General features: G+C 43.5%; 1 protein-coding gene across 2 annotated transcripts in view; it reads right to left on the bottom strand.

The window, feature by feature from the left end:
- Window positions 1-20,406, bottom strand: part of DCX (doublecortin) — a gene marked incomplete at both ends in the record, with an annotated part of 112,844 nt that overhangs the window by 26,830 nt on the left and 65,608 nt on the right. Inside the window, 2 exons of one of the 2 annotated variants that reach the window (XM_082609951.1) lie at window positions 2,227-2,349; window positions 4,559-4,661. In XM_082609951.1, the coding sequence (XP_082466077.1) occupies window positions 2,227-2,349; window positions 4,559-4,661 (226 nt within the window). Of the gene's footprint in view, window positions 1-2,211; window positions 2,350-4,558; window positions 4,662-20,406 lie in introns of both variants that reach the window. The other variant, XM_082609950.1, reaches the window with a different exon arrangement.

Raw genomic sequence — 20,406 nt, forward strand, 5'->3', positions numbered from 1 at the left:
GGAGCCTGCTTCCCCTCCCCTTGAAAGTGGGCTGGCCTTAGTGACCGCTTCTAATGAATAGACTAAAACAGAAGTGACAGTGTGTAGCTTTGGAGAGTAGATCATAAAAGGCACCACATCTTCTTCCTTATTCACCCTCTTGAATTGCTGTCTGGGGGGAAGATCCTGCCAATGGCCATCTTGGAAGTGGACCCTACAGACCCAGTTGAGCCTCCAGATGACTGCATCCCCTACTAATACCTTGACCTCAACTACATGAGAGATTCTGAGCTGGACACAACCACCCAGCTAGGCCACCCCAGAATTCCTGACCCACAGAAACTGTGAGATAAAAGACGTTTGTTGTTTTAAGCAACTATGTTTCAGAGTAATTTGTTTTATAGCAAGAGATAAGTAATACAGGTTAGAAATCCCAGAAATAGCCAGTGATACTTCTGAAAAAATGATCAGCTAAGTGGTTATTGCCAGACTTTAGGAATCTTGATCAACTGTTTAAAGTCCATTTTTTTGGCAAGGCCCTGCTTAGAACCTGTACAAACAATTTCATTCTCAATCCAAGTGGTAAACTCTAGGTCTTTGTAGTTCGAGCAATATGAATTTGCTTAGATAGATTCATGTGCTGTCCTGTACGCTTAATCAAAATATCACCAAAACACATGCATTTTTTATTCCTTCCGCAAATATTACCTACATGCTTATTGGGTGCCTAGTACCATGCTGGGTGAAATAGGTGCTCTTATACATCTATTCATTCACAAGCATTATTTGAGCATCTACTAGGACCCAGGTACTGTGCTCAGCACTGAGGATACAGAAATGAACATGACACCTTGCCCTTGAGGGAACCAGCATTTAGTTGAGGAAGTAAATACATACAAGTAAATACATACTTTACAACACAGTTGTGGTGAATATTACCCCAGAGATACGAATACCGTGCTATGATGTTGTGGAGAATGGAACAACTATTTCTATTTGAGGTGTTGAAGGATGAATAGGAGTTTTCAAGCAAAGAAGAGTGGCAGGTTTGAGGGATGGCATTCCAGGTGCGGGAGAACAGGGTATGCAAAGACATGGAAGTATGAAAAGCCTGAGCTGCCTCTTCACAGTTGAGTTCCTTCTGCTTGAGAATAAAGAGATGGCCGGTGATAGGCATGGTAGTGTGAGGCCAGCAGGACCGGCTTTTTTTCCAGGCCACGGGCATTTCAAAGCCAATAGGCTGCTCAAGCTGCCTCAAATTGAAGAAGCGATAAAGAGTGCTTTTGCTCTCTGCCCCAAGGCTCTCGGGCTAGAAGAATTCTCATGGTGAACCCTGAGCTTTGGGAGGACAAATGTGTAAATCTTCTGGAGCATATAATTTCTTTACCATGAAGGACTCAAATTGTCCGTGCATGAGTCTACTAAGCTTCTAAACTTGGCCTTCTGTGCCCTTTTGCCTTTTAGATCAGTGCCACTCAAGCTATGGGTGTGAGACCTTGTACCAGAATGTAAACCAGCACACTGCTGCCTTTATCAGTAAAATCATGCTATGAAGTAAATGGTTTGCTCAGTGGCATGATTTACATTTGCCACAAGCTCCTAATCTCATCATACACTGATAAATAGTTCATGGGTCAGCAGTGATCCCTAGACCACATTTTTTAGATTGCTCACTATCCACTAAATAAAATCCTATATGACAAATGTCTTTATTTCCTTTCAGAGCCTGGCCTATATGTCCTTTTCTCCTGTGAGAATGATGCAGTTTATTTTGTTTCTCTTTTGGTTTTGACTTCTAAAAAATTCAAAGTCAAAATTGAAGCTCAAGGGCATCCACCATGTTGACACTTTGAGGGAGGTGGCTTTTTTTTTACCTTTTGTTTCTGATTCTGATTTTCTATCTCAAATTTATGTTTGACTTGATTCTTTCATTGACTGTGCATTGGCTGGATGACGTTGAGAATGATGGCAATGAACACAACCATGACAAATAGCATTACAGCAGGCATGGCGAGTGGGCCAGATTTCTGGCCTGCATCCATTTGAGTTGAATCGGTGTTGTAGCTGTGTCTCCATGACACCAAACAAGTTGAACTGGTTAGTCTCTGAATTGATAGAATTGGTCTCATGGAGACACAAATGGTGTTCATGAGGAACTCATTCCTCTGCATGCAGAGGGTACTGGCCTCTGTAAATGGAGTCAGCGTGCACAGTTAGGAGAAGAGCACTCACCGTCTTGGTCGTTACCTGAGTCAGCTGGAGACTTGCTCCGGCGCATGGGGCCAGGGCTCTTGGCTGAACTCTTCTGAGGTGTTGGGGATGCCTTTGGGCCAGCTGTGGCTGATGGGTTTCCCTTCATGACTCGGCATTCTGGTGGAAAAGGACACAGACAGCTTAGTAGAGCCGGGGAGAACCAAGACTCAGCATCTTACCAACCTCTGGAAACTGCAATAAGCACCACATAACAAAGCACCTTAGGGCTCAGGACTACAAGGTGGTTCTCATTGTTTGAAGGAACGATGGCTCTGGAGAGGGAGGCATGGGAGAAACTTTCAAAAGTCACCTGGGCTAAGCCAGGTGTTTAAATTCTTGAATCATGGAAACAAGGGAAGGAGTAGAAAAGCAGTTCGGGCAGGTAATTCAATAGGCAACTCAATCATTTTTGGATAACCCAGTCATGTCTCAGAATAGCACCTGTTGACATAATTAATTAATTTCCTTGGAGAAGAGATTGACAGCTCAGAGGTTGCAGCCATGCAGACGAAACATTCATGAGTAATTTAAAGGAGGGGGAGGGAGCTATTATTTATTATTCATCGCATGCCATGTATTGTAATAGGCATATTAAGGATGTCATGCCATTTTATAAATAAGCACTACTACCACCACCTCCATCTTGCATTTATAGAGTTCTTTTCAATTTTCAATGCATGTTATCATAATCTGCTATGCTGGTTTAATGAATAAATGGGCCAGCAGTGACTATGACACTCAGAACTTACAGAAAACTCCTGGGTGTGTAGGAGAGTCTGCCAAATGTTCCTGCTACTTCCCCAACCCCAATCTGACATGTTCAGAGCACCCTTTCTGTGCAGGTCACTCAGCATTCCTACAATGGTAATTTGGGGGCACTGATTGTACTAATATATTAGGAGGATTATTATACTCATTTTGTTGATGAGAATACAAAGAGCTTAAGCCTCTTGCTTAGGGTCACAAAGGAAGAAAACAGCAGAATAAGGATGAGCAGTCAAGTCTCCTGAGTCCCAGTCTAGAGCTCTTTTCACTATACTTTCCCCAACCTCATGTGATCATGCTCAAAGTGGAACCAAACAGCTAGGCACGGGGTTGTCTCTTCATTGGACACCTCCTTGTCACCTTCTACTTAAAGATACATTGAAAATATCAGTTACTCAGAAAGATTAGACCTTTTCTGGTAAATTAAGTTTTTCAGGAAACTGAGTTAAGCAGAAAGCTCATTTTTGTTTGTTCTACTTCTTGTTTTGATTGATAAACTTTAGTGATCTCTGTCCAGAGCTGAAGATGTAGAAGATACAAGAAACTAGACACAGCCTGAGATTTGTTTAGGTATTTTATGGTCATTTGCCTCTTCTCAAAGTGAACACAGCAGAAACGCCACCTCTTTCAGGGTCCTTGTCACTTGAGTTGTTTGTAAACTCTATATTAGTACAACTTGATTTGTTTTTTCCCACACTTTATTCCTCATTATTGGGAAATATGTTTTGAATGTGTCTTTCCATCGGGATCATACCCTAGTCCTGTGGCTATGTGAGCTAATTCACCGAGAACTTACACATGGAGCTTGGACTCCAGCAAAGGGAGATGGGCAGGGCTTCCCTGGTGGCGCAGTGGTTGAGAGTCCGCCTGCCGATGCAGGGGACACGGGTTCGTGCCCCGGTCCGGGAAGATCCCACATGCCACGGAGCGGCTGGGCCTGTGAGCCATGGCTGCTGAGCCTGCGTGTCCGGAGCCTGTGCTCCGCAACGGGAGAGGCCACAGCAGTGGGAGGCCCGCGTACCGAAGAAAAAAAAAAAAAAAAAAAAAAGGGAGATGGGCAGATGTTCACCTCCTTCCTGAAATTAACAATCTTCTGGAACCTTGAGCCACAAATCAGAGGGAATGGGGCAACAAGCCAGAAGGTGGGAAGAGGGAAAATGTTTGACACTAACAACACAGTGGAAAATATTTCTAAAATGGATCCATCAACATGGGCCAAATAGCTGGAGGATGTTGACTAGGAAAAAAAATATGCATACAATATTCAAGTTCTGAATCCAAATGTTCCTTCCCGTGGTCTGATTGAGCCTGTCAGCCCATGTGGCATAATATATGGTTCAAGAAATATGGTCACTATTGGGGAAGGTAGTGAGTTTTATTGAGTCTGGAGGCCAAACATCTGAGATATGCAATCAACTTCCACTTAGAGACTCATGTATCCAACTATACAAGAGAAAGGGACCATGCATGGATGTTTTCCAGTCCATATAAGCTCATGGAAGTCCTAAGGGATAGAAGGAGCGAGATCAATGGAACAATAAAATTCAGTGGTTGTCCTTACCATTTTCATCCAGAGAAAAGTCATCCTGAGCATAACGAAATTTTTCAGGACCGCAGGCAATAAACACATCGTCATCACCAAAGAAATCATGGAGACAGGTTACCTACAGAGAAAGTGGAAACATTGACTTGATATTTGATGGTCTTGTGACAATGAACTTCATGCTATGTTGGCATGGGAAAAAAAAGTTTCACATTTTAGCCCCCAGGGATCTCCTTTTTCTCAAAATACCAGGCTCAGAGTCTGTACCACAGCCCCTCGTGAGTAAAGATATACTGAGTGCCATTTTCTTTCCATGTTGCATGTGTGGTATCTTGTTTCCATTTCACCAAGAGCAACTTCAAGACCATGTCCAAATGGAATGTTCCCCTCTGAATAAAAGTCAGCAAGCAGATGACCCTACAAATGTCACCTTTTTCAGAGCCTCAAAGACAAGAGTGCTGCTAGCCCAAGTCTGGGGGCAGGGGTGTAGGCCAAGGAAGATGAGAAAGACCTTCTGCAACCTGAGATGGACAGACTCTGGCTGACCAAGACGTGGAAGTCCCTCTCTCTATCTTCATGAGTTTTGAAAGAAGGACACCAGTTGGTTTTTTTTTTTTTTTTTTTTTTTGCAGTATGCGGGCCTCTCCCTGTTGGGGCCTCTCCCGTTGTGGAACACAGGCTCCGGGCGCGCAGGCTCAGCGGCCATGACTCACGGGCCAAGCCGCTCCGCGGCATGTGGGATCTTCCCGGACCGGGGCACGAACCCGTGTCCCCTGCATCGGCAGGCGGACGTTCAACCACTGCGCCATCAGGGAAGCCTTTTTTTTTTTTTTTTTTTTTTTTTTGTTGCAGGACACCAGTTTTTAACCGCTTTGGACCCACAAAAATTGGTCTTTTTGCTAAAAGTGAACTGAGCACCTGGTAGTAGCCCAGAATACCATTACTCTCCGAAAAAAGAAGGAGGGGAAAACCGTCCTAACCACTTAAAACTTATTCAAGAGCAATGGGTCCCTGGAGGCTTGAGGGTCTGCTGGAAAAGTCGTGTTCCCAGGACCCTTACCGCCCTCTAGTGCCCTATGCATTGCGGCTTGTCCACAACAGAGAGACAGTCCTCCCCAACTCCTTTTCTGCACAAAGAAATGAGGGTTCCTGGGCTTCCCTGGTGGCGCAGTTGTTGAGGGTCCGCCTGCCGATGCAGGGGACACGGGTTCGTGCCCCGGTCTGGGAAGATCCCACATGCCGCGGCCCCGGTCTGGGAGGATCCCACGTGCCGCAGGGCGGCTGGGCCCATGAGCCATGGCCGCTGAGCCTGCGCGTCCGGAGCCTGTGCTCCACGGTGGGAGAGGCCGCAGCGGTGAGAGGCCCGTGTACCACAAAAAAAAAAAAGAAAAAAGAAATGAGGGTTCCTGGGAAAGTATGCTGCTCCTGCAGTCTCCACACCTCTCAGCTTTCCTAATTACATTTGATAATTAGTCCAGCACACCAGGGAAAGCCCAGGAGAAACCATAGAGTCAAAACATTCTTATCCCAATCCTCAGCTTGAAAGTGTTCAAAGCTTCTAATTGTTCTAAGCTACCCATTCAAGCTGCTAGTAGTGACTTTCCAAAGGCACCGTGCTCACAAACTAACAACTGCTTGCTGGGTGCAGAGATCAATATGTTACATTTGAAAAATGTTTGTATTAATAACATCATCACCCACCCAGGGTCTATTCAATCCCTGTTCCCCCAGCCAAGATGATTGCAAGCCTTACACAAAGCAAGAGATGCTTAAACATTATCCGCATTGTCTCAGCCTCCCACTCACCCAAAGGATGCCAAGGGAAGAGAGGGAGACTTGGAGGGCTGCTGGGTTCACCCCTATTAAGCCTCTTCCCAGCCCTGGGTCATGACCTCATCAAATAGGCCACCATCCTTCTTCAGCCCACTCGTCCTCACCCATTCATTCCACAATCATGTAATAACAAACAGAACTACCACTAATTGAATGCTTACTCTGAACAGGCACTCTGCTAAGTACCTCCAAATCTGTCATCCCGGGCTTCCCTGGTGGCGCAGTGGTTGAGAGTCCGCCTGCCGATGCAGGGGACACGGGTTCGTGCCCCGGTCCGGGAGGATCCCACATGCCGCGGAGCGGCTGGGCCCGTGAGCCATGGCCGCTGGGCCTGCGCGTCCGGAGCCTGTGCTCCGCAGTGGGAGGGGCCATGGCAGTGAGAGGCCCGCGTACCGCAAAAAAAAAAAAAAAAAAACCAAAAAACAAATCTGTCATCCCATTTTACTCTCACAATTCCTAGAGGTTGGCATTATTGTCATCACTATTTTACAGATGAGAAAACTGAGGTCCGGAGACAGTAAGTAAATTACTCAGGTGGAAAGCGATGAAGCCAAATAAGTGCAGATCGATGTGATGCCAAAGCCTGTGCTTTTAGCCACTCAGTAATACAAAGCACTTACATATGGTTCAGACACTGGGGAGACAAAGATGAGTAAGACTCAGGCCATGACTACATGGAGCTCATAATCTGATGGAATGAGATACACTGAAACAGAACATTTCAATATCATGTCATGAGTGCTAGGAGTATCTGAAGGTGCCTTGGGAGCTATTTAGTACCACCTCCAAGTGACCCAGTCACTAACTGACATGTTAGTTCAATAAGCTGCCTGCATATTGCCCTGGTAGTGGATCCAACGATAGAGGCTACATACATGGCTTTGAACCCTTCTGCAGATGCCCACTGATATCTTGGACCAATACAATTTGGAGCCCCTAACTATGATACATTGTGTGCCTCTGAATTGTTTATCCCTTGCCACCTCTTGACCCTGAAGATCTCTGCCATGCTCTCTGTTGGAGGTTGCCCCTGACTCCGACTGGCTTCATTTAGTTTTGGTCATGAGTGAGGGAAGCCCCTCCCTTGGGCAGCCCTCCACTAGTGGTCTCTAGCATTTGGCACTCTGTTTCAAAACCTGCCTGTATTTTCATGAATACTCACCTACTCCTTCCCATTAAATCACAGCTCTCCTGAATGTAAAGACCAAGTTTATCTCTCCCTATATATCTTCCTGTGGTTCCTGGTAGAGCACTAAATCACATAGTGAGAATTTAGCCAGGGCTGTTTTTGCCTCAACTGAATGTAAAGAAAATAAGAAGGAGGCTTTGTAGGGCTATACAAAGGCAGAGAAGTAGAAACAAGAAAGAAGAAATCCATAGTGGCAGACAATAGGACCTAGCATTCAAAGGTTTTGAAAGGTAACACAAATATATAAATTTAGGAACAAGGAAGGAGCAATGACTGTGAATTCAGAAGTTATTATTTGCATAACTATGACAATTAGTTTGACAACAGATGAAATGGATCATTTTTAAAGGAAAACCTAAATAAAGAAATTAGCTCAAAAAGAAATAGAAAACCTCAACCAACTACTGGTCATAAAAGGAATTTAGTAAATACTTCAAACAGCAACCCTTCCCCCAAAGGTGCCAGACCATTAATTTTGGAGGTATTTGTGGAAATCACTTCCCAAGAAGAAAAAACAAAAGCTCAAAGGCAGCCATGGCAGTGTCATGCCATGCTATCCTATTGTAGGACAACAAAGCCTTCGCAAATTGCTCTGGGGGTTGCTGTTACAATGACCCACCCTCCTCCAACTCCAAGCCTCTCTGCCCCCGCCCAGGCTTTGGGAAAAGCCTTTGGATAACCCCTTCTCTGGGGAGTTTCTAAGAAAGGCAAAGCCCCTATGCTTCTGACAAATTCACAGTGGTGTGGCTGGCTTCAAACACATTCATTTTGCAATCCAGCTGTTCAGCATCAGGTTTCTTGTGTGATCCCACCCCACATTTTACTGGTTCCCAAATGTAGACAAATTCATATTGTGCATGTGGATACCCAGGTTTCCCAAATGCCTTGGATACTGAGACACAGCAGCCCTCCCCTGCTTTGTTACAGAGCTGGGAAAATAGAAAGCTCTCCATCTTAAATACGAGGAACCCAAAACACAGAATGTCAAAGTGGCTGAAGGATACACAGATGGATCATGGCACAGTTGAGACTAGCACTCAGGTGTCCTGATTCAATTCGGGACAAAACAATTCAATTGCCTGAGAGAACGTGCCTTCCTAATCCCTGATTTCAAAGGCTTGTATACAGCTTAGGCAGGAGAGTCACCTTTTGTCCTCATAATGCCTGATACACATTAGAACATTTTATTGGACTCAGAAAAGATAACATCTTTATGGATCACATTTTAAATCTATGGATGAGAAAACTCCTATTCATTACCGTAACTGGTAACTGAGTATGCAGTAGAGGAGGAGGACAAGGATGAGGGGAAGGAGGAGGAAAGGAAGAAAGAGGAAGAAGGAAAAGAAAGAGAAGAATGGAGTGTAAGACATAATTTCCAAATGAAACTCACACTCACATCTGCTTTTTAAAATTCCATTCAGTTAAGACGATACAAAATCCACCTTAGGTTACATTGCAAATATATAATTTTGCAAACCATTCCTTCTGTGGTAAAATTTCTGTCATGAGGAGGCAACGCAAGTGGTAAAAATAATAATCATTATGATACCACTTACAGCATCCTCAGAGATCAAGGGTCTTGCTGACATCAGCTTTTGTTTGAAACACACTTGGGTATTTAAGTCAGAGGAGAGAACACAAAAGCATGACACCCGTCTTTGTAATTAATCAACTGCCAGCACAAAATCAATAAAGTCAATCAACTCACGTGAACACTGAACCATTTACTCAATGTGCTTCCTTTTAAAAGAAAAACAGCATGACCTGGGGGAAGGGAAGCTAGCTTAGTTATGCATTAGCGCGAAGAACAATAGATTATATGGACCATCCAGTGGCCTAAATGTCGAAGTACAAATGGGGAAAGAGAGACAACAGATCACCGTGTGTGGCAGTCCATTAGCTGCAAATGGCAAATTCACTCTGTGATTTGATTTAAGCTTGATTAAATTCCCCACCCACATATTACAGATGCTGGCAGTGAGTTCTCCTACGTGTCTGCTGCTGGTAGATTCTACATTTCACTATCTAACTGTTCAGAAAGAAATTTAAGTAAGGTCTTGTTTGTATATCTATGAGACTCACTTCCAACGTGCAAAATATTTTCATTGAAAGTTCAATTCCACTAATATTCATTCATAAAACACTTGCTATGGCAAAGGAACTATGTGAGAGATAGAGAAATGTACAGAAAAAGGCCCGTCTTCCGAGTTGACAGCATAATGAGTCAGAACCTCACAAATAATTGGAAAACAAGGCATACTGTTTTTAGCACCATTACAGAGGCACAAAAAGCAAGAAGAGCACAGGCGACAAAGAGAAGAATTCTAATCATGAGAACTGGGGAAGGCTGCACAGAGAAGATGACACAAAGTCTGCCTCTTGAAGGGCCTGTGGGATATAGGTTGATGGAGACAGGAGTAAAAGGGATTCCAGGTAACTGCATAAATAAAGGCAAGGAAGCAGGAACGTGCCTTTTTCTTAATAGCCCTGGAAGAAGAACTGCATCTTGTTGACTATGGTCACAGAGATTCTAACTCTCTGTAGCACAACTGCCCGGACCCATCTGCCAGCCTTCCGCACAGACAAAACATACAGTTGTCTACTGGTGGAATTCAGGGTGAAGGGAAGGGCAGAGAGTGTCTATGAGGAGAGGAGTGGCCCCAGGGGCGCAGAAGAGGGAACCTTGTGGCAAGGAAAACAAACCACACTGATTTCCCTGTCTTGCCAACAGTGTGCCCTGCCCATAGTGTGGCTGGCAAGCTTTGCAAAATGAGTTAATGAAAGATTCAGTAAACATTACGGATGAGGCTTTTTCTAAAAGTTACTGCTACTCTCATTCTGGAACATTTCCTGCCTGCCTGCCCTGGATGGGCTCCAGTCACAGGCTGGCGCAGGGTTGGCGCGGTGAGCGGACACAGTGTTTCCTATCTCTAGACTCCTATAGTCACCTACCTGCTTGACAGCTCCATTTGGTCATCTGACAGGCATCCCAGATTTAATATGCCCCAAACCAAACTCTTACTGCTCCCTCTCCAAATCCCACTTCCCTCTAACTTTCCTCATCTCAGTCACTGGGACCACAATTCTGCCAGCTGCCCAAACCAGAAATCTGGGAGTCATTTTTTTTTTACTAGAAGTCACATTTTGTCTTGTCCATTGTCATCCTCCTGGTCCAAGTCCACCCCTACACATACACTCACACTCTTCTGCATACTGTAGTCGTAGTAGTATTGTACTTTATAATTTCAATCAGGCATATCACTCTTCTGCTAAAAACCCTCCAAAGCCTGTTAACCAGAGGCAGAATAAAATCCACTTTCTATCTTGGCTGTATATTATCCAATTTCTTATGCCACATATGCTAGCTAGCTCCAGTCACACTGGCCTTCTTTCTGCTTCTCAAACACATCAAGACCTTTCGTGCTCCAGAGCCTCACTGTTGCAGCTCCCTCTACATAGAAAGTACTCTTCCCGGAGTCACAGGCCTAGCTGCGTCTTCCCCATCAAATCTTCATCACATACTGGGGGACGTCCCTGGTGGTCCAGTGGTTAGAACTCCGTGCCTCCACTGCTGGGGGCCCAGGTTCAATTCCTGGTCAGGAAACTAAGATCGCGTAAGCTGCACGGCATGGCCAAAACCAAAAACCCCAAAACAACAACAGCAACAAAAATAAAGTACCACATACTGTATTTAAGTCTGAGCAACCCTCAGTTTACATGCCATTGTTGCTTAGAATTTCAGATCTTTTATTTAACCCCACAAATTAGTCATTATTATTTTAATTATTTTATATAGTTAATATTATTTAAGTGTATCTACATATATATTTACCAGTCTATTTGATCACCATTTCTCGTTACACCATTTCTCTGGGGTCATTTGAAAATTAGGAACATGTTTGACCTTCCCATTCTATCTTCCATATCTCAGTCTCACCTTCATATTTTCCATCTTCTTATCTCTTAGGGCTACATTCTGGAAAATATCTTCAAATCTGCCATTTTGCTCTTTCTTTCTTCGGATGTATTTAATTTGCTGTTTAACCCACTCAAAGAGCTTCAAATTTCAATGATAATAATTTTGACTTTTAGAAATTCTATTTCATTGTTTTACCCAAATTTGCCTGGTCATAGCTGATAGTCTCTTTTTCTTATCCCATTTTGGTTACATGTTTTGTTTATTTAAATAATCCATATTAAGTTATTTTAGGTCCTTATCTGATCATTGTAATATCTTATGTCCTTGAGAATCCAAATCTGTTGTTCCTGCTAACTCTCCCTCATGGTGACTTGTTTCCTTTTGTGTTTGATAATTTTTAAAATTATGAGCTCATATTTGATTAAATTAAATCTTTGGGAATCCTGAGGGGTCTAGGCTGGGGATGCTTTTCTCTGAAAAAGACATGAATTTGTTTCTGCCAGGTGCCAGGGGACACTAGAAATATGGGGGCAGCACCTTTTTTCAGCTATGGTTCCCCTTGTGACATGAGTAGTAAGAATCTGAATTCCAGACCTCTGTCAGAGCAAGCTTTGGGATGCAGATTCTCAAGAGGATACTTGGAGTAGCACCAGCCACAGCAGCAGTAACAGTAGTACTCTTGTTTATTTTGTTGCCTACCTGGAGCCATGACAGAGACAAACAAGTTTACAGGTAGGCTTTTGGTATATCCCCTTTTAAGGGTCCTGGCTTAATGCAGAGGTTGCAGCTTCAGGTCCCTCACTTTTCAAGGACCTTGTGTCAACTGAAATAAAAGACCCCAAACCCTGCACAACATAAAAAGCTGGAGTCAAGTTTATTCAGTATCTTAGTGAGGACTATAGCCCAGGAGACAGCCTCTCAGACAGCTCTAAGAAATTGTTTTCAAGAAGTAAGGTGGGGGGGGGTTATACACATATATACATATGTGATTTTGGTGAAGGAGGTACGTGCAACTAAGCACACATCTCGGTAGGAGGTTGCTGCTAGTCACGAGGAACAGATAGATACCTTAGTTAATGGTTTTAGTGCTTTTCTAAGTATAGAAAGATGCAAGAATCCAGTTTCATTAAAAAAAAAAAAAAACTTCTCCTGAAAATATCTATCTGAAGGCCTGTTCTGCCAGTTTTCCCAGAGCACTGAGTACCTCATTCTTGATCTCTGTCATGAACTCCTTTCAGGGTGGGTTGAAGGTCAGCGACTGAAGTGGCTAATGACTCAATCCTTGTAGAGCCAGATGATGAGTGACATTCTTTAGTTGGCACTTGCATGTCCTGCACTTCTGATAATATCCAAAGCACCGGGCTCCGATTATGGGTTTTGCCCTCAGGGAAGCTCAGGCCTTTACGTACTGCCTGCTGCTCTAGTTTCAACTTCTGGTCCCTCTTCTCTCTCCTGCCTTTCTTTTCCGGAAGCTTAGAAAAACATTTAGAAATGTTTGTTGCAGGTTCCTCAAAACACTAAACACAGAATTGCATATAACTGGGTCCCTGGACCCAATTTTAACATGTGAGGGTGTGTGTATGTGTGAAGTGGTTTCTCCACACCTCTAATAAGCAAAGCTTGGATACCAGCAGGGTGTCCTACAATTCGACTCAATTCTGACACTATCTATCTGGAGATAGCATCAGATTCCACGGGTTAAGGGTTCAGTCCTACAAGACTGCCCCCCACCCTTTAGAGATCAGTCACAAGCCTAGGTTGTTGTTACCTGTACTTCTGACCAACTGGCTATAGATCAGAGGTTAAATTTCTTCCAATTGGAGTAAACAGAGCAGACTTGTTTGGGATCCTCTAATGTTGGGGAACCAGCAGGAGGACACTTTGACCCCATCAATGTCTAACCCCATTTCTTAATAACCATCTAAAGATTTCCACCTTGCTGGGACAACTCTTCCATCTCCGTTTACTCTTCGTTTCACTCCTATTGATATTTGCTTTATTCACCTTATTTCTCATAAGCATTTCAACATTTCCACCTTGTTGGGAAGAGTCCCGTGACTCTCCCCTCAGCCCCTCCTTATTCCCTTGTTAATTAACCTAATGTTTTTATTAGCATCTGTAAGACCCCTGAGGGGAAGCTGAGGCAGCAAATTCCATAACGCTTCCAGAACTGTTTTTTATGTTTTACAACATTGAGATTATAAGGGGTGCCCCCATGTGAAAGTGCCCTGGATAACAGCAGGTGAATATTCCGGTCATCACGAAGCCAGTACTACATGGCTTGCATACAAGCATCAGCTGCTTCATTTGGGGTGTTCTACTTGACATTCATAAGGGGAGACAGACAGCCCCTCTTTTCAGGGTAAACAGACCTTACAGTGGTGTTTATCCAGCCCACCATGCTGGCTGCTCCCTCGAGAATAAGTTGCTTTGTGTCTGGATCACATATAGTCATCTGTGATTGTTTCATAGTGACCTGTGGGGCCTGCATCAACCCCAACATGCTCTTCCACCAAAACCAAAGACAAAGACACAGCTTCTAAATTAGTCACTCTCACAATCCATTTTGTTAAAGGTTCTCCAGGAAGCTGATGATACTGATCCACAAAATGAAACAACTCCTTCATACCACACTCCCTGGTTTCAGTAGTTTCTTGGCTTTTCCCTCTCCCCATGCTAACTTCTTGGCAACCAGAGGTCTTAAAGGTACTTTTTGTTGTCCCTGCACTATTTTTACCTTGGCGGGGGGTGGGGGAAGGTAGCTGAAGTTTTGAGTCACTGAAATCTGCTTTTGCTCTAGCATCAAAATCTGACACACTATTGTCTTTTAGTTTCTCTATTATAGATCACAATACCCAAGGGAGTGAATATTTTGCCTCTCTCTTATCAGTTGACATTTCCTTATGCATCCAGTGAATTAACTCCCCAGGAGTTGGAGCCATCACTAAATTCCACTGGTAACTTTTACCTTTAGGAAGTGATTGCAGCATAGCTGCTGCTTCGTGCTGTGGGTGACCATGTGGCCACACAGGAATCAAAGGTTCATCATTCTCCTGTCCTTTCATCCTTTCTCTTCCAAACCACAAGTTTCTGTGAGCCACGGCTGCTCTAGCAAATCCCACGTCATTGACATCAGTCATCAATTCCAGTGTGTGTGTGTGTGTGTGTGTGTGTGTTCACGGGGAGGCTCCCCACACCAACAAACAATTCTTGGACACCAGCTGGACGTCCTACAATTCAAGTCTGACACTATCTACCCAGACATAGTGTCAGATCCCACAGGTTAAGGGCTCAGTCCCACAAGACTGCCCCCAGCTCCTCCATTTCAGAGGCCAGTCACAAGTCCAGGTTCTCACCTGTACTTCTGACTGTTGGGTTACAAATCAGAGGCTCCCAAGACCACTTCCTTAAGTTTGATTAATTTACTAGAGTGGCTCCCAGAACTCAAGAAAACCATTTACTCACTAGATTACTGGTTTATTATAAAAAGATATAACTCAGGAACAGCTAGATGGAAAAGATGCTTAGGGCAAGGTATGGGGAAAGCGCACGGAGTGTCCATGCTTTCTCTGGGTCAATCTCCCTTGCCCTCCACGTGTTCACCAACCTGGAAGCTCTCCAAACCCTCTCCTTTGGGTTTTCATGGAAGTTTGATTATATAGGCATGATTAATTAAATCATCGGCCATTGGCGATCCATTCAATCTCCAGCCCCTCTCCCCTCCCAAGAGGTCTGGGTGTGGGATTGAAAATTCTAACCCTTTAATCACATGGTTGATTCTCCTGGCAACCAGCCCCCATCCTCAGGTGCTTTCCAAAAGTTACTTCATTGACATAATAGAAACACCTTTATAGCTCTCATCACTTAGAAAATTCCAAGGGTTTTTGGAGTTCTTTTGCCAGAAATAGGGACAAAGACCAAATATATATTTCTTATTATAAATCACAATATCACACCTAAAGACCCAGCAATTCTACTTCTAGGTATATATACCAAAAAATTCAAAGTAGTGACTCAAATAGATACCTGTATGCAATGTCCATTACGGCATTATTTGCAATAGCCAAAAGGTAGAAACAATCCAAGTATCCACCAACAGATGAATGTATAAACAAAATGTGGTATATACATACGAGTCATATTGTATTAATGTATTCATACAATTCAACCACAAAAAGAATGCAGTTCTGGGCTTCCCTGGTGGCGCAGTGGTTGAGAGTCTGCCTGCTGATGCAGGGGACACGGGTTCATGCCCCGGTCCGGGAGGATCCCACATGCCGCGGAGTGGCTGGGCCCGTGAGCCATGGCCGCTGAGCCTGCGCATCCAGAGCCTGTGCTCCGTCCGCAACGGGAGAGGCCACAGCAGTGAGAGGCCCACGTACCGCAAAAAAAAAAAGAGAATGCAGTTCTGATACATGCAAATTGGACCTTGAAAACATTATGCTAAATGAAATCAACTAGACACAAAAGGACAAATATTGTAGGATTCTACTTATGTGAGCTATCTAGAATAGACAACATCATTGAGACACAAAGTAGGCTAGAGGTTACCAGAGTCTGGAGAAAGGGGATTGGGGAGTTACTGCTTAAAGATGACAGAGTTTCTATGTAGGACGATGAAAAAATTCTTGAACTGGGTAGTAGTGATGGTTGAACAACATTGCGAAGGTAATTAATGCCACTGAATTGCACACATGAAATGGTTAAAATGACAAATTTTTTGTAATATATATTTTACCATAATTAAATACATTAATAATGTAATATACCCCAAACCATTGAGTTATACTCTAAATGGTTGAACTTATATTATGTGGATTATATCAATATATCAATAAGACTGTTTAAAAAAGGGAAATGTAAAGAAAAATTTTGCTATAATTTATCCAGGATATAGTTGTATTGTAGCAGGAAGACGTTTTAGAAAACTTAGTCTGCCATATTGCAGAAGCAGAAGTCAAATTTCACCTATTCAGTGAGGTCTTCCTTATCTCCCAATCTAAGCTAGAACAACCACCACCACCATATAAGATCCAAGAGAGTAGAACCCTCATCTGTTTTGTTCACCACTAAGAACCCTCATCTGTTTTGTATCTCCAGTAAGTCTAAGTCTAAAAAGTCAAATATTTAAAAAATATTATTATCACCAGTAATAACAAGAGTAGGAAGAGTCTAAGAACCATAATAATGAAAACTGTTTCATAATTAAGGATATTACAGTATAAGATTCTTCTAGATCACTAGTGATCACTGTCTACTGCACCACATATTAGAGAAAGTCAAAAGAGATAAAGATTGACTTGTTTACTAAATTCTAGATCTATTTGTTTTCTAATTATATGCATTGAAAAACACATCCACCCCCTCCCCAACTAAAGACCATTTCTTTAAGCACCTAAGTTACCCTATGGGTTTTGTCCTTTCTCTCTCTTTCATCCATCAAGGCATGCATTTCTTGAAGGCACTTGACCGTGATTTGCCTCATGGTACCTTAAGAAACAGTGTTGACTGGCTGCTTGTGCAGGGAGAGATTGATATTCTCTTCCCACTATCTTGCGCCACCCTCTGGAAATTCTCTGCCCCTCTGCAAGCTAGTTTATTCCTATGGCAAGTCATGTGGAGGCTGACGCCCTCTGATCTCCAGCACTAGACCTGATTGGATCTCTCTTCTTCTTTTCCTGGTGAAGAGTGACTAGTCCTTAGAAGCTCTTCTCATAGGTTTCTAGGAAATAAAGTATCATGTGAAACTCCAGGAATAAATCACATTTCTGTCAACTGATTCCTTCCACTGGTCTTAGACTCAAAGCCAGTGGTGACTTTTCTTCCCACTTCATCCTAGAATTTCCCCCAGAAAACCCAGTTAGACTGAAATCTAGGCAGCCAGATCTCAGCTGGGCTATTGTCCCTCAAGGTTATTCTTGTCAACTTTTAAAATAATATTTCTTTGAGTGGTGAAAGGACATAATAACCCCACATAGCTTTTGTTGTGTTGCATTTGTCAAGTGATCTCACCTCCATTATGTCATTTGGTTCATTAGCCCCATCTTTTATTAATGAAGCATGAAAGCTCATCAAGATTAAGTGACTTGTACAAGATCACATTGCTAGTTAGTTACAGAGCTGATACTGGAATTCCAGACTGCTTTTATTCTGCCACACCGGGTACCTAAGCTATACAGCAAAGGTACTCATTTCCTACATGGGGAGACCGAGGTAAGGAAATACAGTAGGGGACTCTGGGTAGTATGAAAATACCTGTGACCTGGGAAAGAGGGCCATAGAAGGGAAGATGGGAAGGAATAAGACGTTTTACCCTATTTTACCAGGAGCTAGTGTGATTTAATAACCTGAGCAAGGCTGTGCCAGCTCCCCTGGAAGCCTGGCAACCCCTGAGTGCTCCAGGGTGTTTTTTCCTTAGCTTTTCTTTGCCATTTTCCGAGAGTCTCTGTGTTAGCTCCCACTGTGGGCCCCACAGGGATGAGAACAGCTGCAGAGGCGCTGGAGTTGGACTGCTGAGTCCATGCCCAGGACCGACACCTGCCCCTCCACAGGGCCCTGGGGACAAGTTGGCTCAGAGAAACAGGGACGAGACAGAACTCCATTCATCAGAGAGAACTGGGGTGGAAAAACCCTGCCTGATCCCTTGGCACCACTAAGCTCTATGGTTGGCCCTGAGCCCCACGCAGCTCCAGATTCTGTTTGGTAGGGTCAGTTAAAAGAAGCAAGTGTGCTTATAGGGCCCAATGCAGTTATCAATTGCATTTAATAGTTATCTGGTATCTACTGTGCACAAAGTATAGTGGGAGTATGGCTTTGGAATTCAGTAGAGGAAGAAAGGTTTGTTTTAAAAAAACGGGGGGAGTTCACCTCTACCTTGGTTCTAGGTTAAACCCTGCCATTGACTTACTGTGAAATCTTGGATAAGTTGCTTTCTCTCTGGGCCTCAGTTTCCTCTGCTGTAAGGTGAGGATGCTGTTCTAGAGCCATGTGAGGTCTAGGTCTCTTTTCTGTTACAAGCCCTTTTGAGAATTTGACGAAAGCTATGGATTTTCTTCCCAGAAAAATGCATATGTGCACACAGATAGCTAATTTTGCATATAATATAAGGAGTTTAAGGATTTCCCTAAAGCCCATCTATAGATCTTAAGTTTAGAACCTCTGAACTAGTTGATTTCTGAGGTATCTTCTAGCTCTGACAGTCTATAAAACATTCCAGGTTGGACACAGTTAATAAGCAGAGACACCAGGGCCAGAATGCTGGCAGCTGTCATGGAATCCCAGAGGCTTAACTGTACCCCCCTTCCCAGGCTTCCTGAGACTCCAGTCCAAGGGAAGCAAAAGGATGTAAGCTCATTCTCTGCAAACTTAGTCCAAAGGAAGCAAAGGGGTGCAAACTGATTTACAGCAAACCAGAGACTGGAGTGTGCATCAGACAGTTGCCTCCCAGGTTGCTGGAATTTAGCAAGGATACGAACTTCGTGAGAGACTGTAGGCATGAGAGTCATGGCCTCTAAATGTTCCTCAATGGTTGGTTGCAGATAGGACAAAGAGAATGGACTGTCTAATTGATAAGGAACATACATCTTGATTATACATGTTCAGAGGTGGTGACTCAGGAGCTAATTCTCAACATGATTGGACAGAATACTAATGGCCATAAACCTACTGCATTTCCTTACATAACGTCCCCTCCTTTATAAGTATATATTTTACTACAGTAGAAACGTCAGGGAGAAGAAAAGGAAGAGATTTGGTGAGTATATCAGTCAGGGTGCTAGTAAAAAACACATGACATACTCAGAGTAGATAAATTGAGTAAAGTTTAACAAAGGCAACTGATTACAAAAGTATGGGCAGTGTATAAAGAAACCATAGGAAATGCTGAAGTATCCCAGGACTAGTAATAATGGGGTCCATTACCACCCTTACGCCTGAAAGAGAGAGGAGAGATAGCAGATACCAGAAACCAGAGGGAGGAGAGAACATGAAAATTATACGAAGAGAGCTTCCTGATAGGAGCTGTGACCTTCAGTGAAAGGATGTCCAGCAGCCTTGCAGGCAGGGTACCAGGGAATAAATAGCCTAACCTCACTCCTCTCCTCCCTGCCAGTGCTTCCCTTGGGCCAAACACAACTGGAATCCTGAAGACAAGGTACCCTGTTGATATGGGTCAGCTTCCAAGGGCACAGAGCAGGGTGGAATAGGGTAGAAAGTAGATAGAAGATCTGGAGAGGAAGGCCTAGAGAGTAGGTCCGTCACTGCAGGCAAGAGAAAGGAACTGTTGTTATAGCCTTGACTATGACATCTATCCAGTGGATATTGTGACACTTGGGTAAGAATAATTGAAGAGGCGTTGCTACAATTAAGCAATAATATTAATATCATTTTGTATTTGTAAAAGCTTTTACATGTTTCATGCTGCTTTCACCCCACTGTATCTTTTGAACCATATAGTTACCATGGAGACAAACAGGTAGTTCTATTTTACACATAAGGAAACTGAGGTTCAGCCAAGGTAAGGTGATTTGCAAGATCAAATGTCTATAAAGAGGGAAAGAGACTAGAACTTGGGGTTGGACTCCTGGTCCAAGGCCATTTCCACTATATCCTGTTGCTTTTTCTATAGCATGTTTCAATCCACAAAACTGTTCTGACAAGCCTTCAGAGGACTCCTACTTCTGACAGACATGCAAAGCCACCACGAGAGCAACAATGAGGAAAAAGAGTGCACAGACTTCTTCCTCATGTTTTTAAGAAAGGTGGTAAGAAAAGAGGCTGAGCTGGAAGACAGATAAGTGGGTACAATATCCTTTGCAAGTATTTCCCAGAGTAGAGGTTTTTAGGCCCAGTTCCTGCCAGTTCCTGGCCTCTGGGTATCCCACCTCATCAGCTATATACTTGCATTGTGAAGGATATGGTTGA

This window comes from Mesoplodon mirus (assembly GCF_964341445.2).
Source record: "Mesoplodon mirus genome assembly, chromosome: X".
Taxonomy (NCBI): Eukaryota; Metazoa; Chordata; class Mammalia; order Artiodactyla; family Ziphiidae; genus Mesoplodon; species Mesoplodon mirus.